Raw genomic sequence first — 17,135 nt, forward strand, 5'->3', positions numbered from 1 at the left:
CACCGCCACCACGTATCTGCTTCCCAGTATGACAAGCCCGGGAGTGTTTCACGGTTTATGTCACTCTGATTTGAACATCTTTGGTTGTCATTCGCTTACTTGGGCAGTACACGCAGTTTGAAGCTGATACCTTGAGCTGTGGGGGGAAAAGAGGTTGGGCGTCTGTGTTGAAACTAGCCAGCAGACTGTAGAGCCTCGTTTTGCTACATGCGTTTATGTAGGCCTACACATAGGTGGTTCTTTTCATATTCTTTAAATAAAGCGATACATTGTAGGTGATAAAGAACAGAGTCTGGATACAAAGGAACGATCACGTGAAAGTAATCCTTCCCTGCACTTTTTAACCGCGATCTGACGTCTGTCACCCTGTGAACGCAGCACGGCGAGCTTCACATTTTTTGACAACTTCCTGAAGTCTGTGTTATTGTAAGTTTACTGCCACGCTCAGGTCGGGGTTAGCTACGTGGCTTCCCGTTCATCCTAGTCGCTCTAACCGCTGTCTTCCCACTGCTAAGACAGCGCTAAAACACAGTCCATCTTGGCAAGTCATGTTACACGCACGCACAGCATGGGAATGCAGCTAAAAGCTTGATATATCGGGGTTAAACCTTCCGAAGCGAGAACAGGGGCACTGTGGAGTGTGTACTCCGCGGAATCTGCGCCTCCTCAGTGCGAACAAACTCCCATTTGAAGTGTTTCTCGCGGACACCTCCACCGCGGTCACACGGCGACAGAAGCCGCTACGGCCGAGCCTCCCTTACCTGTATCTGGGGGATGCCGCCCGGACCGTCCACTGAGTCGGGCGAGTTGTCGAAGACTCTGTCCTTGTACAAAGACCACAACCCGACATTTGGGAGAAAAAGAAGAGCCGCTATGAGCAGCCCAGCGAACTGCAGCAGCCTCTTCTCTTTCCGCCTCATCTCTCCGGGAGTAAGCGCGTGAATCTACGGCGGTGCGAACTGGCGAGTCCCGAACCCCCGCTTTTCCGAGCGGAGACAACTTTCACTCCGACTGTGGGGACCGACACCGGCACTGTGACGCTCTTCGGCTGGGAGCTCCGCCGCTAGGGGGAGTGAGGAGTTAAACCAGAGCGGGGGGGGGAGGAGGGAAGCTGGAGGTTCAACCTCAACAGATGACTTTTTTTCCCTTTCTTTTTTTCCGAAGAGAAACTAAGACTACTCTTCATACTAAAAGTCTCTGTTGTGTACTTATAGCCAACAGAGTGAAGCTACAGCACCATCATCCCGTCTATGAGCCCGGAAAGTTCTCTAAACAGCCGACGGCCTGTGCTGCCTTTAAATACGCCTCGTAAATATGCCAAACTTTAAGAGCGTTCGCTGCCTTCTCCTTATCAGTCCAGTTTTATTTTTGCAACTTTGCTTGAAAGTGTCGGCACACATGTGAAACCCGCCATATTCGAGTTGCTTCTGCACGTGAAACTGAGAGATTATAAAGTCGTGAACTTTGACCCTGAAGCACCTGATTGTGTGTACGACTGCTAGAGTTGCTTTGATATTGAATTCGTTGACCGATTTGTGTGTATGAGCTGAAAGCTAAATAATCAGAAAGGCAAGTTTTCAAAAAATTATCCTGAACTTGGGAATCCAGCATTGCTTGAGACATAATTACTTGTCTACCACAGAGAGAAGGGGGGAAGTCGTTTAATGATTTAGTATGAATTTAAATAAATCATATGAGTCACATGGTGCGACCTTCTGAATCACCAGATCTCATCTCAGCTGATGCCCCCTGGTAATTTATGAAGCAGCATTAATTTGGGTAATATTTCATTTAATCTTATTTGTGGCATTGTACTGAAATTGTTTGTAGGTTACCTAGAAGATCGTCTTAAATGAATAGAAGTGAATGCAGCTGTCTAAAATTATTTCATGCTTCTGAAGAAAAAAATTCTATGTTTTATGTCACAACTGAAATTATACAACATTTAGGTTTAATTTTATTAGGAAGTCAAGACTGGATATACTCCCTTTGATGGCTACATAAGAAGTCGCTTGTTATGGTGGCTGATTCCTGCTATTGGGTGGCTGCTTCTAGAAATTCTATACAGCTAGTCGTTTGATGTGTAAAGTCCACAGCGCATTTCCACAGGTGTAGTGGAAGTGGACTGGTATTTGTACAGTGCTTTCTAGTCTTACTGACCACTCAAAGCAGTTTAGACTACAAGCCATTTAACCATGCGTAGACCGCTTGATTTAAGGCAATTAACTGCCTCACATCCATGAAAAATGTAAAATCACCACTTTGTCTGACTGGGAGAAGCTGGAGCAGCTGGAGATTACTCATCTATGCAAAAGGAGAATACGCAAACTCCACACCAAAAGGCCCCAGCCAGGATTTGAACCAGGAACTCTGATGAAGTTAGGTGATAATGTGCACCACCATTTCCACCATTATATGAAGAAGGTTCCATGTTTGAGCCACGATCCCAACCTAACCTTGTTAAGGTAACTGGTTCTAAATTGGCTGTAGGTGTGGATGTGAGAGCATGTGGTTGTCTCTCTCTACGTGCTAGCCCTGCGATGGACTGTTAACCTGTTCGGGGTGTACCCCACCTCTTGCGCACTGTCAGTTGGGATACCCTCCTGTGACTCTGAATTGGATAAGTGGTTAAGAGAATGGATGGATGGATATTTGTGCAGTCGATTTCACAGGCAGGACTTTCCAATTTTAGTAGTGTTTGCGAATGACGCTGGTTATTTTGTCTTTGCCACTCAGGAGGGAATTACCTCTGTGCTTTCAGTGATGTCACAGTAAAGAAATACACCCCAAACAGCTATACTGCAAACATATCTACTAAACTGAGCAATGCCACAGATGCAGAGTTGGTATCTTCACTACATCTCGGTGATGTGTGAAACATGTAGTATGTACTATACAAAAACAAACAAACAAAAAATACAGTTTACAAAACTTCTTTTAACAAATTACGAATGTTACAGTTAGAAAAGAAAACCCCTGGCCTTCTGCATGTAGTAACTGACTTATGTGCTCTATTTTATGCATGCACAACTTCATCATATCATTGCAGATCACTAATAAAATACTGTCAGTGGTGTTTTTTTTAATTAAAATCTCAGTGTAACGATTGTATTGGAAGATGTATTGGGAGTAGTTTTCAAAGAAAGCTATTGCACATCGCAGTAAAAAAAAAAAGAGAGCGAGAGAAGGTATTTACTAGGGCTGGGTATCGTCACTGATTTCGAGAATCGATTCGATATCGATTCACAAGGTCCTGAATCGATTTGATCCACGATTCGATTCAATTCGATTTGAATCTGGGAAATTTTGCCTCAGACAGTCAGAAATATTATAATTCAGATCAGTACATTGACATATTTTTGTATCTATAAAAAGGAAGCTGATAACGGTAGACTTGTGCGTAACAAGCAAGCGAATAATGCAGAAAACAGATTTTGGGGATAGACGGGAAACTGTTCTTGAAGTACAGAGAGAGAGAGAGAGAGAGCTGTGCATGAAGTGTGATTTTTATCGTGGTGGAAGCAAACAGCAAAAGTAAGAGGGAGTCCATGATGATGTTTATGTGAAGCTTAGTTTGGATCTTCTTTTGCTGCTGGTTCAGTCAATATTGTTTGGAGAGAGATAAAACTAACAGCTTTAGAATCGGCGCAAAAAGGGCGTAAACACAAAGCGTGGACCCGCCGAAACATCAGAATCAGCGAGCTGTCGGCTTTCAGCCCCGACCGTGTCCGTGCCGTGAGGTGAGAAAGGTGACATCTCGCTGATTCTGATCCGCGGGTCCGCGCTTTGTGTTTACATTTTTGTGCAGAAGCCGTGTTCCTGCTCTCATTTACTGTTTTAAATGTTTGGTGGTTGTTGAAATTTTGTGACGTTTCACCTGAGATTCTGGAATTTTGGGCAAAATACATTTATATAAAAAAATCGATTCAGGATTTTAATGAATCGATATCACGTTATCCAAGCCAGAATTGATTTTAATCGATGAATCGATTATTAAAACCCACCCCTAGTATTTACTGATCCAGCATGGTCCAAATCAACCTTTAGCCCCTTTAATACAGCTGAGGTAGAGCCAGTGGTGGAAGAAATTAAGCAACCGTGCCTGTAATGGAGACAGAAGCAGCCAGCACACTTATTTTTTAAGCATTAGTTGTGTATTGTAGTCTGCTGTGGGCATGTGTGAGTGTAGTTTTGAAATAATTGTTGTTAGCAGAGAAGAGACTGTCACATGAGTTTTCATAGTGCGAGCTTCTAAAGGCAAAGCCATATGCACAGAATATCATTAATTATAAGAGTGTATTAATGAGCTGTCCAAGGTGAAATTAATCAGCTATACTGCCATTGATTTTACCAGCCATAAATGACGACTAAGTCAGCTGCAGCTAATTAACATCAATTCTGTATGAGTTGGCCTAGTTGGATGTTTGGGCATGAAATAAACACAGTATAATAATTATCTTCTCCCCGGTGGACATGTACCTACAACAAGTAATGAATGAACTTCCTGACCCACCAGTATATCACATATTTTGTCAGTCTTGTGGCAAATTGACAAACAGAAAGAAAAAATCAACAACTTTCCCACCTCATCTGCATTAAAACAGCTTCTGACTAACTCCTTGTCTCCAGTCATCTGGAAACCCATAATGCCCTGCAAAGCAACTTGCTACGAGAAAATTGATTTGTGGCCTGTAGCTTTTATTCTGGGTACACTGGGCTTGGTTAGGGCTGATGCAAAAGTTCAAGCTGCAAGCTGGAATTACTTGAGGAATGTCTGGGAGCTGTTCACGTCCCACCATTCAATACCTTTTCAGTCGTTATTTATGTGTGAACAAACAGGAAACAAGGATTTTCTTTTGGGTTTGATCATTCATCCTCTTGTCCTATATCTCTGTCACTGCCTTTAGCTTGAGACTTGTGGCATCAGGACTAGTTTGCAAAGCCTCTTTCAACAGTTTTTCCCACCATCCTCTTAGTCTTATGAAACCAGGCGTCCCAAGAACATGTTGAATTTGACTGTGAGTCATTCTTCAAACTGCCGTGTTAAAATGCTCATCTTTACAGCAAAAATAAGCCAATTTACAGCACAGGGGCAAAAATGTAGTTTTGGTCTGAAGTGCAAACTTCTCCATCCATGAAATCTGTGCAAAGTCTGAACCTTTGAATAATTAACCAGTTTTATTTTATTTTATTTATTTTTCGATGAAGTATAAAGGTTTGCATTATTAGGGGGATGGCCACTTTGACTAACAGTCAAGCACAGAAACAGATGGCATTAGCATAATGAGACAGCTAGTGGCTGAATATTTGAACTGAACAAATTTTTTTTATATATAACAATAATAAGAATATTCTTGCTGCTAATTGGATCAGTAGACTGTCCGAGAAGCCTGTGCTCCATTTTTAAGAGGGAAATACTCCTATACTATTTGTGTGTTATGGAGTATAGATTCATCCAAAGAGTCATGGATGTACTTTGCTAACCAGGCTAGTTGAGGCAGAAATCACCAGACACCCCACAATACGATATTATCATAATACCTCACTCACAAGACAATATTATTGTGTTTTTCCATTTATGATGAGTATTGCACATCTATCACAGTTTATCTCCTTTTTTCAAGGTCGTCACAGTTAAACTTTGTCAGTATCTGTTTTATCTGATAAGATAAAGTTATCTTGACTGTCAAACATGGCAACTCTGTAAAACCTGCTATAAATGTTATGCCATCACTTATGGCTGGTGCTATCAATCTGAGAGTGAATAGGGTGAAGTTGGCAATTACATGCAATCTGTTTCTGATAATACAGCAATTCACTGTGATAAATTATCAAAAATCACACTGCTGCTGTCTACAAAGAAAATGACATTTAACAGAACTTCACAGCAACCTTCCTGCTGTACAGAAATATAACCAGAATACAACCAGCAGGCAGCTAGTTGAGTCGAATCCTCTCGAGTTGTCCTCATTGACAGACTCATTCAGATTGATGGCAACATGTTGGCAAGCCATCTGTATTCATAAATTAGATAGCAATTATCGGTCAACATGCAACAGTTTCTCTGAGTGATTGCAGTCTTTCCAAGTCTGAGTGCAACTGTTTTCTGAAAGGTTGCCTCCCATCAGGCGATCTGTGCAATCCCTTGCTATCAAAATTGACCATAAGTGGGCCTCCCCCTCAGTACAATCACCAGGAAGTCACCATTGTTCAAAAATGTGAACAATGGGGCGATCGTGGCTCAAGAGTTGGCAGTTCGTCGTGTAATCGGAAGGTTGCCGGTTCAAGTCCCGGCTCTGACAGTCTCGGTTGTTGTGTCCTTGGGCAAGACACTTCACCTGTTGCCTACTAGTGGTGGGCCCGGTGGTGCCAGTGTCTGGCAGCCTCGCCTCTGTCAGTGCACCCCAGGGCAGCTGTGGCTATAATATAGCTTGCCATCACCAGTGTGTGAATGGGTGGATGACTGAATGTAGTGTAAAGCACTATACAAATACAGGCCATTTACCAATGTATGTATTTAATAGATGTAAGGAGGTTTACTTACTTTACTGTTTGCTCTGAATTAGAAGGCAGATTTGTGAACCTGAGTGTGTCCAGTGTGGGATGTGTTTTTGTGTTTTTGTTTTTTTCTTTTGGTTGAGCTGATTAACTTTAAGTTTGCTTGGCAAACCTTATCTTTGGAAATACTAAGAACATGAGGGCTCACCTCATGAACCACCATCTAGAGAATTTTAATTTATTTAATAAAATATTTATCTGGTGAATATTTGCTGTCCCTGTATCGATACAACATTGGCACACAAAATATCGTGATACTATGCTGCATCGATCCCCCCCCACCACCCCTATAAGCTAGCTAGCCTAAGTTGATTATTTAAGCCTTAATCCTCTCCTGCAAATATATTGAGTTTTGGGCCCAAAAAACAAACATGAACAGCAACACTGGTACTTCAGAATTTGGAGCCAGTTAACCAGTGGGTAATGCTGTGGTGCCTACGTCCATTCTTTATATACAGTCTGTGTTTGTGATTAAGCAGGTAAATCTACAATCCTGTATTTTATTCACCACAGAATATAGGAAAGAAAAGATTAGAAAATATTTGAACTGAACAAAAAAATTTACCATTTAAGAAAAATATTGGCTCATTTTCAATTTGATGGACATATTTCAGAACATTATTCTGACAGACTGTTGAAAGAAGAGGGTATACTACACAGAAGTAAACATGGCCCCGTCCCAACATCTTTAACAAATGTTGCTGTCATCAAGTTCAAAATGAGCTAATATATATTTTTTAAATGCTGCATTTTCTTATTTTAGACATTTGGTATGTCTTCTTTGTTCTGTTGTGAATAAAATATAGGTTTATAAAGTTTGCAGTTCATGGCATTGTGTTTTTTCTTTACATGTTACACAGTGTTACAGCTTTTTCAGAGTTGAGTTTGTACTATGCATTGGAACGCATTATATCCGTTTCCTACATACTATACAGTATGGCAATACGATGGTCTAGAGGAAGGGGAAAGAAGGTGCTTTCAGTTTAATTTGAGATGCCCTGTTGTATGCCTGCTGACTTTCTCTTATTCAGTGTTTGTTGCATCAGTGTTAGCACCACACCACTGCTGCTTGTCTGTCTCTGCATGTGACCAGCACAGTTAAGGATTTAAAAAAAAAAAACTTGGCAAAACTCAATGTGACACCAGACCACAGGGTGTGGCTGACACCACAACAGGCTTGAACAAAAAGGAAAATATGAAGGATGACCTACTATCAGAGAATTCTTTGAAACATGCACAGCCATACAGCATGCTGTCAGACAGTACTGAACCCAATCTCTGAATAGATTAATTTCTATATTATATAAAGATTACATCCTTCCACCACTATAGGATGTTTTAAAATAATATATAAGCTTTAGATAATAAAGATTAATTTAATTAGGCATTTTGGAAAGCATATATTGTGATCTGATGTGGAAAGACGTACTCTTTTACGGCCCCAATAGATGTTGGGTTGGGTAACATTTTGGATTTATGTGGATAACAATAAGCTGATACTGATGTGCGAAGTGCACAACATTGTGACTGATTAACAAATAGCAAATCTCCTCATAAAACAGGTGTGGGCATTGCCGTAACATGGCCTGTAGCGCACAATTCTTGTTTTATTTAAACATTTGATAATATGACTGCTGTGTTTAAGTCTTGTTAACTGTTAGGATGCAAATTTGCACATATCTATCAGTTGTACAAGAGATGCATTAGGAAGCAATCATGTCACGCCCAGTATGGACAAATACAGCAACAGAAAACTGCATGGGAGTGCTGCTTTAAGAAAGACTCGGGAAGAAAATACAAAGCAATCCTTTAATCAACCCTGTCAGCTTTTCCCCTTAAAGACATAAAGTCCCAGCGACATGTTTGTTAAGATGAATTGTATCCTGCAGGCCCCGGCCATCCTACATGACAAACTACACAGTGATATCACTCTTCTTCAGTGCTAAATAAAATTTGATCTGACGTTAGATCATCCCTAATGACTCCTAGACTGTACTAGCTGGAGACAGAGCTGATTCATCGGAAAGAAATGAAATCATTTCAGGCTCATGTGCAAGCACCACACGTAGGCTGTGACCCAGGGGTTGTTTCTCAATATATATATATTGTTTTACATGTTACCTTGTTGAAAAAGCAATGAAGTACTATATTATTATTTAATTACATCCTGGGGAAATTAATTCATTACATTATGTTTGCATTACTCTCTAACGTGGTCTGAGATCATTAAACAAACAAAACCTTAGACTTAGGGAGCACATCTTTCTTTTACAGTTTGTATTTTGCCATCATGTTCTTGTCCTGTGATGCAATAAAAATAAAACTAATGTCAGCAGCTGCAGACCACGCCATCGTTTTCCTCCTTCCTGTAAGCTGATTGTAGTGCAAGTGTGCAGATAACTGAACAGTGTTTGTGATAAATAATAACCAGATAATGAAATAACTGTGATGTGATTACTGGATTTATGTTGTTATACTGTTGTTCATATTTGTAAGGCTTTTAAGTTCAAAAAAGAGTGAGTGTTGCTGCCTTTGCAGGTACATGACTGTGGACTTAGTTCTAGTTTATGCCCATTAAACGTATTGATTTGTTAGACTTAATGTGATTTGTCACTTTTATGTTCATATAATTTTAATTGTAACAACTGCTTGTCTGTGTGTTGTTTCTGCACGAGGGAAGGAATCTATATTTATTTGGGTTTTCCAACAAACGTGAGCTCAAAGCCAGAGCCGTGTGCTTAAGATGACCATATTAGGAATTGCTGCTCTCATTAACAGTAAACACAACCAATAATTTAAAATCAAGCCATGAACAGAATGTTTAGAACAGTTTGAGCTTTAGGCTCATTATCTGGACAAACACTGACCTCGATATTTGAATTTTTGGCCATTTTTAATGACATCATCCATCTATTTTCCTGCTTAGCCAGTTAATGGTGGCGGAGCCTGTCCCAGCTGTCAGAGGGTGAGAGGTGGGGTAGCCTGGGAGGATATTAAAAAGCCCAGAAAAGACCCATTTGGATGAACTGGGAAATCTTTTATCTAGAGGCAGCAGTGCTGCATAAATATGTTGGATGGTTTTATATGTATACATATTCTTGCTAGAGGAGCACTGGCAGCAGTGGGAGACTTCTTTCTGCACATTAAAATGGCAGATCATCATAACTCATAACATTCCCACTTTGCAGTAAAACCACTTAAAGTCAACTGTGGAATAGCTAGGATTTTAGGAAATTTCATTCATTCATTCATTTCATTTATTTATTCATTTTCAGGCACAACAAATACCTATATTGAACATAAAATACACAAAACAAAAAACAAAACTTGCCTGAAAAAGGAGTGGGACGAAGAAAACTTATTAAATCCCACCCCTATACTCACTCATCAACAAAAAAAAACAATAAACTTCCCGCAGCTACGCCCATCATTGCATACAGACCCATCAACAGCCCCGGGCAGATACAAGCATCTAAGCGGCAGCTCGCAACCAACAATTAGAGCCTTCATAACTGAATACAGAATATATAAATTATAAATTGCATTACCACAGGTAACAGGCAGTAATAACTACAAGTAACAGACACACATACATATACATACATATATATCTACACACACAAGTACATATATGTACATACATACGCACACTTTATTTTTTATTTTTTATTTTGGAATCCATACCAGCAATGGTAAGAGGACAGACATTACAGAGCACACTAAAACCCATCATTGAGTATACTGTGACCAGACCAACTGTTTGTAGAGAAATTTAAATCTATGAATATTTTTGCATTGTTTCAATTGTAAACTCAGACTGTTCCAGATTTTCACACCACATACAGACACACAAAAGCCTTTACGGGTTGTTCGAGTTCTGGGTAATTTGAATTCTCCAAAGCCTCTCACATTATAAACCTTTTCTCGAATTTCAAATCTAGTTTGTAAATTTGCCGGTAAAAGTTTAGTAAAAGCTTTATACAAAATTATGGATGTATTGTAATTAACCAGATCCTGGAATTTAAGTAACTTTGCCTGAAGAAAGAATTTGTGAGTATGATCTAGATAACCAGCCTTGTGAATAATACGCAGTGCTCGTTTCTGTACTGTGACTAATGGATTAGTTGTATTTTTATATGTATTTCCCCACACTTCCACACAATATGTAAGATATGGAAGAACCAGGGTACAGTACAGAGTACGAAGTGCATCTTTATCAAGGAATTGTTTCACTTTGTTCAAAACTGCGAGGCTTCTGGAAATTTTGGTTTTTATGTGTCTGACGTGGGGTTTCCATGAAATTTTGTTATCAATTATAACTCCCAAAAATTTGTTTTCACTCACATTATCAATTGGTACACCTTCAATGATAATTGGTAATTCTATATTATATTTTAAATTACCAAAAAACATTGCTTTAGTTTTATTTATATTTAATGATAATTTATTTATGTCCATCCATTTTTTTATTAATTTTAGCTCCCTGTTTACAGTCATTACAAGATCAGTATAATCATCGCTACTGAAAAATATGTTGGTGTCATCTGCGAACAGTATGAGTTTAAGTACTTGAGAAACATCAAAAATATCATTTATGTATACATTGAAAAGTTTTGGTCCCAACACTGACCCTTGGGGAACACCACATGTAATACCAAGTTTCTCTGAATGGTAATGCCCTATGCTAACATATTGTTCCCGACCTGTTAGGTAACTTTTTAACCAGTTACCAGCTTTCCCTCGAATACCATATCTTTCCAATTTATCCAGTAAAATTGAGTGATTGATTGTGTCGAAGGCCTTTTTGAGGTCAACAAAAATACCAACTGCATATTTATTTTTATCCAGTGTATCAGTAATTTCTTCTACTGCCTCAATTATCGCCATTGAAGTGGTTCTTTGCGTTCTGAAACCATACTGACCAACATTTATTATTTGATGTTTTTCAAGGAATTTTTCTAATCTTGAATTAAAAAGTTTTTCTAGAATTTTTGAGAATTGAGGCAGTAGAGAAATCGGCCTATAATTGGTAAAACTGTGTTTGTCATTACTTTTATATAGTGGTATTACTTTCGCAATTTTCATTTTTTTTGGAAAACAACCGGACTGAAATGATAAATTACAGATATATGTTAAGGGACTAGCAATATTCAGAATAACCTGTTTAACTACAGACATATTTATGTCATGATAATCCATTGAAGACTTACTTTTACATTTTAATGTGATATTTATTACTTCTTGCTCATTTGTAGCTGAGAGGAACAGTGAAAAGGGATTTGATTTTATATTACTGATATTTTCATTTTTATGACACGGGATGTCCGCTGCTAGTTCAGGGCCAACATTTATGAAGAATTTATTGAACCCATCGACAATATTACTCATGTTGTGATTTTCACCATTTGCGTCAGTAAAATATTCAGGATATGATGTTCCAGAAGATCCTTGTTTAATTAAGTTGTTTAACACATCCCAAGTTCCTTTTATATTGTTTTTATTTTCATATAATCTTCTTCTATAATAAAGTTGTTTGCTCGTTCTTATAATATCAGTCAATTTATTTCTATATGCTTTATATCTTTGTTCCACTTCTTTTGTTTTTACTTTGATAAACTGTTTATACAGATTGTTTTTCTTTTTGCAAGCATTAATAATTCCTTTTGTGAGCCAAGGACTTTTTATCTTTTTTTTCTTTGTCATGTGTTCGTTTACAGGACAATGTTTATTGTACCACATAGTAAAAATATCTAGAAAATTATCATAAGCCTTGTCCACATCTGACTCTTCATACACCGAACTCCAATCTTGTTGTGCTAAATCGAAATTGAAGGCATGAATTGCTTCTTCATTTATTGTTCGCTTTGCTATCATGATCTTGGTATCTATTTTTTTTAAATCACAGTCACACAAAGTAAAAACTGGTAAGTGGTCAGTTATATCACAGACAAGCAGACCACTATTAATTTGGAAATCCATGACATTAGTAAAAATGTTGTCAATAATAGTGGCGCTATGTGAAGTTATTCTGCTTGGCTTTGTTATTGTTGGATATAGTGATAAGCTGTACATTGTGTCAGTAAAGTCATCAATGGCTTTTAACCTTGTTGGATTTAGCAAAATTTCACAAAATGACTTTAGTAATGGGGGCATCATATTACAGTAGCGTGCTCAAATAAAGTGAGCTCTTAAATGGTGCTTGATTTTATACATCTGTGGTAATGGGACTGAAAACAGCTAAATTTGGAAATTAACCCTGTAAGTGTATCATCTACATGAGTTTTTGTGAGTGTTTGAGCCTTCTGTATCATCAGCATATAAATTGCACACTACATTATTAAACAAAATGCACAAACAATGTCAGATGTAGCTGGTATTTACTTTTTTTTCTGGCAATTATTTCATGGCTCAGGCTTTGAGAGGCAAAGTCCAACACTTTGGTTTCCTGGCTGAGAAATTTACAACATTGTCACCCAGAGTTCAGATTCGACACTCCGTTTGTTTAGTTTTCACACACTGATTAGTGGAGTTTTCTTTACTTGCTTTTTACTCTTTTTTTAGGTTAAAGATCATAGTCTACTTTAAAATGCCCTCATTAAAAACACATCCTTTATCTTACCTGGTAGATTTAAATTTAATAAAGGGGTCCTTAACAATATGATGAAGTGGGAGTGACATCCATCTCTATATTTTAATAACCCAGTGCATTATGGCATTAGTATCAAAGGACACCATGGGTTGTTGGAGCCTTTGACAAAATTGAATTATTTTAAGCCGTTGGAAGGTCAAGAGTCTGGGTACCAAAGTAGACACTGTAATTGGGCATAAGCATTTAATCTTAATCCGTCCCATAGCTGCTGATGTATTGAAGTGATGGGCCTGCTGACTAACTGGCAAGTCGACACTGGCATCTCTAGAGTATAGCCACAAAAACAGGAAGAAGTCAGAATTTCTCCAAAGCTGGTAATAGAAACAGACATGCTTTGCAGTTGTTTTTTTTGATAACTTTTAGCACTGATCTTCACCCTCAGAATTTTTTGTAGTTGCATTCCACAGGATTATAGATAAAAACATCTTTCTGCAAATCAGTGCCTTTTATTTACCTGACCTGGGCTGCACCATCAAAGCACTGTCTGCTTAAATGGGCTGATGTGTACTAATTGTTTGTCAGAAGGGGCTCGATGGCAGGATGAACACAGCTAATGGGTTTCAGCTCCCAGCAGTCAATCACTAGTCTGCCACCGCGGGAGTAACGGCATGTTAACAGGATACTCTGCTTTGATGCGCTGCAAATTACCTTGATTTTTTTTCTCTCTCTCTGACCTCTTTCAAATCCACACCGAGCCTTTGACACAAAAAGGAGGAGTTACGGAGCAAAAGGCTGCTCGATCAACGTAAATCCCCACCACACTCAGAGGTTGCGGGGTTCATCCATAATTCATGCTGGAAGACACTGAACAGATTGAATTGTCACAACTCGGGCTGGTACAGACGAGGAGAACGAGAAAGGAATGAGCCATTATCTCCCTGTAAGTCCTGAATAGAGAGAGCAGAATTAGTACAGAGAGCAATTCCAACACCTCCAGCTCCACTCTGTCTTTTAATGGAGCTAATCTTTGCCCACAATGACCGGTTACATGCCAGCATGTTGAACATGAGTATTCATACAGGCCAAAAGATACACCCAGCTGGTTTATGATACCATGGTTAGGAGGAATGCCACATCACTTTTTGCTTTTTTTCAGGATGGCAGTAATCAGGCTTTTACTTTGAAGGAAAGGAAAAAAAATGATGTACTTGACCGAAAGGTTAAAACAGACCGTTTTTAAGCCTCATCTTTGGAATTTCATGTACCCGAGGTCTGATTTGGTCAGATTTGGGGTATGTGGTTTACACATTTTCGTGGCAAGTGAAATGTTGCAGGTTCAATTCCAGTTGGAGACGTCCAGCATAAATTTCTGTCAAATCAAACATGCAGAGCATGTCCCTCTGTAGCAACTCTTTTTTTACAAGGGAGCAGCCAAACAGCTGATAACTGTCTGCTGGGCCTTACCATCCGGCCAGGACATCTGACAGTCACAGCAGCCAACTTTGAAGCTCAAAGGTATCAAAAGATAAAAAAGATTACCCATTGCACAGTTATGAAGGGGAAAACTATCCAAATCACAATTATAAACATTACCTTGTGATCACATCTGGCTTCAAATCAACAACATTGCGATGGTGAGGATATGATGGTTAGCACTGGTAACTTAAATCAGGTCCTGGGTTCGAATCCACCATTTGGCCGGGGCCTTTCTGTGTGGACTTTGCATGCTCTCCCCACAATTCTGGGGGTTCTCTCCAGGTACTCTGGCTTCCTCCCACAGTTAGAAAACCTGTAGATAGTGGGGTTAGGTTAACTGGTGATTCTAAATTAACTGTAGGTGTCGGCTCTGCGACACACTGACCTTCTGTCCAGCGTCTATCTCTTGCTGGGATAGGGTCTAGTCCCCCTGTGACCCTAAAGTTGGATAAGAGGATGGATGTAAAAGAAAACAGCACGGTAACCATGTCCATCTTTTTTATAGAGTCTGTGATTAAGCTTTATAATGCATTATTGCTGCAGTGTTAAACTGTGGTTAAGCTAATGTCATACAGAGTTTTTTTTTAACCTTTTGACAAATAAATACATAAATTAAAGAAAAGTATAATTTTAGCTGAATCTGATATTTTTTGGTATTTCTGTGCAATTTATTCCTTCAAAATTCATTGTGCAATTTGTTCAGGTTCTTCAGTAGGGAATCCCACTGATAATGTCGAGGTCTCAAAAACTAATTAAAATTAGTTATCTATTAAAATTAATGTATTAAATATGATACATTTGGCATTACGGAGTTAAAATATGATTAAAGTGTGATGTCGACACATTTTAAGTACGTCCTTGACCTTCATTCACTGTACAGATTTCATTTGACTTTTACAGTACCCAACATCTGTTTATAATCCCACTAAAGTCCTACACAATCCTCGGAGACTTGTTCACTGTGTTTGTAAAGATTGCGTGTGAGTGTGCATCTGTGTGTGAATGGGCCTTGAATTCCCAGACTTAGTTTTCACCTGCTCATTAAACCCATATAAACATTGATGCACGTCTTTCTAATGGACATTCTGCTGCGCAAGACTGATTGAACATATGTTGTTGATGATGTTTCATTTTGATCCCCCAGTGTGGAGCACGGCCTCTCCTTTCTCCTGCAGTGAAACCAGTCAATGATAACTCTGTGATCGACAGGTCCACGGCAGTAGAAATGTAAAGTCTTATTGACCCAGCATGTTAAACGTGCTCCTGGATGTTATCCGGATATTATCAGGATGTCCAAAAAACTCACTGAAAAGCCTTCAGCTAATCCAAAATGCTGCAGCAAGAGTCCTGACAGGGACTAGAAAGAGAGAGCATATTTCTCCTGTTTTGGCTTCCCTTCACTGGCTTCCTGTTAAATCCAGAATTGAATTCAAAATCCTGCTCCTCACATACAAGGTCTTAAATAATCAGGCCCCATCTTATCTCAATGACCTTGTAGTACCATATCACCCTATTAGAGCACTTCGCTCTCGCTCTGCAGGCCTACTTGTTGTTCCTAGAGTATTTAAAAGTAGAATGGGAGGCAGAGCCTTCAGTTTTCAGGCCCCTCTTCTGTGGAACCAGCTTCCAGTTTGGATTCGGGAGACAGACACTATCTCTACTTTCAAGATTAGGCTTAAAACTTTCCTTTTTGCTAAAGCATATAGTTAGGGCTGGACCAGGTGACCCTGAATCCTCCCTTAGTTATGCTGCAATAGACGTAGGCTGCCGGGGGATTCCCATGATGCATTGAGTTTTTCCTTTCCAGTCACCTTTCTCACTCACTATGTGTTAATAGACCTCTCTGCATTGAATCATATCTGTTATTAACCTCTGTCTCTCTTCCACAGCATGTCTTTATCCTGTCTTCCTTCTCTCACCCCAAGCAGTCGCAGCAGATGGCCCCGCCCCTCCCTGAGCCTGGTTCTGCCGGAGGTTTCTTCCTGTTAAAAGGGAGTTTTTCCTTCCCACTGTCGCCAAAGTGCTTGCTCATAGGGGGTCATATGATTGTTGGGTTTTTCTCTGTATCTATGAAGCGCCTTGAGGCGACTTTTGTTGTGATTTGGCGCTATATAAATAAAATTGAATTGAATTGAATTGAATTGAATTGAATTGAATTGAATTGAATTGGATGAATGCGTTGCCTCCGTGGTTTGTCCAGTGCTGGCTTCACAAAAATACTTTGAGGAAAAACTCGACTTTTCAATTCAAGTCAATAACATGTTTTTTCTTCCCAGCAAGAAGTGATATTATGTTAATGTGTGTTCTGTTGGTGATGTTCAAATTCAAATTCAAATTCAAATTCAAATTCAAATTCAAATTTTATTTGTCACGTACACAGTCATACACAGTACGATATGTAGTGAAATGCTTGGACAACTGCTCGTGACCTAAAGAAAACAAAAAAGGAAAAGGCTATGAATAAGATAGGAAATAAATATGAAAAATTAAAAAGGGTAAATTTAACTAGGAA

At 39.1% G+C, this 17,135-nt stretch overlaps 1 protein-coding gene and 1 long non-coding RNA gene across 2 annotated transcripts in view; one reads left to right on the top strand and one right to left on the bottom strand.

Moving 5' to 3' along the window:
* The window catches only part of LOC146661224 (polypeptide N-acetylgalactosaminyltransferase 10-like), a 133,145-nt gene extending 132,085 nt beyond the window's left edge, over positions 1-1,060 (bottom strand). The window contains exon 1 of the mRNA XM_085421321.1: positions 762-1,060. Coding sequence (XP_085277447.1) covers positions 762-920 — 159 coding nt within the window. The 5' untranslated portion in view covers positions 921-1,060. The remainder of the gene's footprint in view (positions 1-761) is intronic.
* The window catches only part of LOC146661223 (uncharacterized), a 513,791-nt gene that overhangs the window by 249,143 nt on the left and 247,513 nt on the right, over positions 1-17,135 (top strand). The gene's annotated exons all lie outside the window — the stretch shown is intronic.

Source organism: Rhamphochromis longiceps, linkage group LG10, assembly GCF_057381845.1.
Source record: "Rhamphochromis longiceps isolate RC_006_pf linkage group LG10, R_longiceps_female_GT1.1, whole genome shotgun sequence".
NCBI classification, from domain to species: domain Eukaryota; kingdom Metazoa; phylum Chordata; class Actinopteri; order Cichliformes; family Cichlidae; genus Rhamphochromis; species Rhamphochromis longiceps.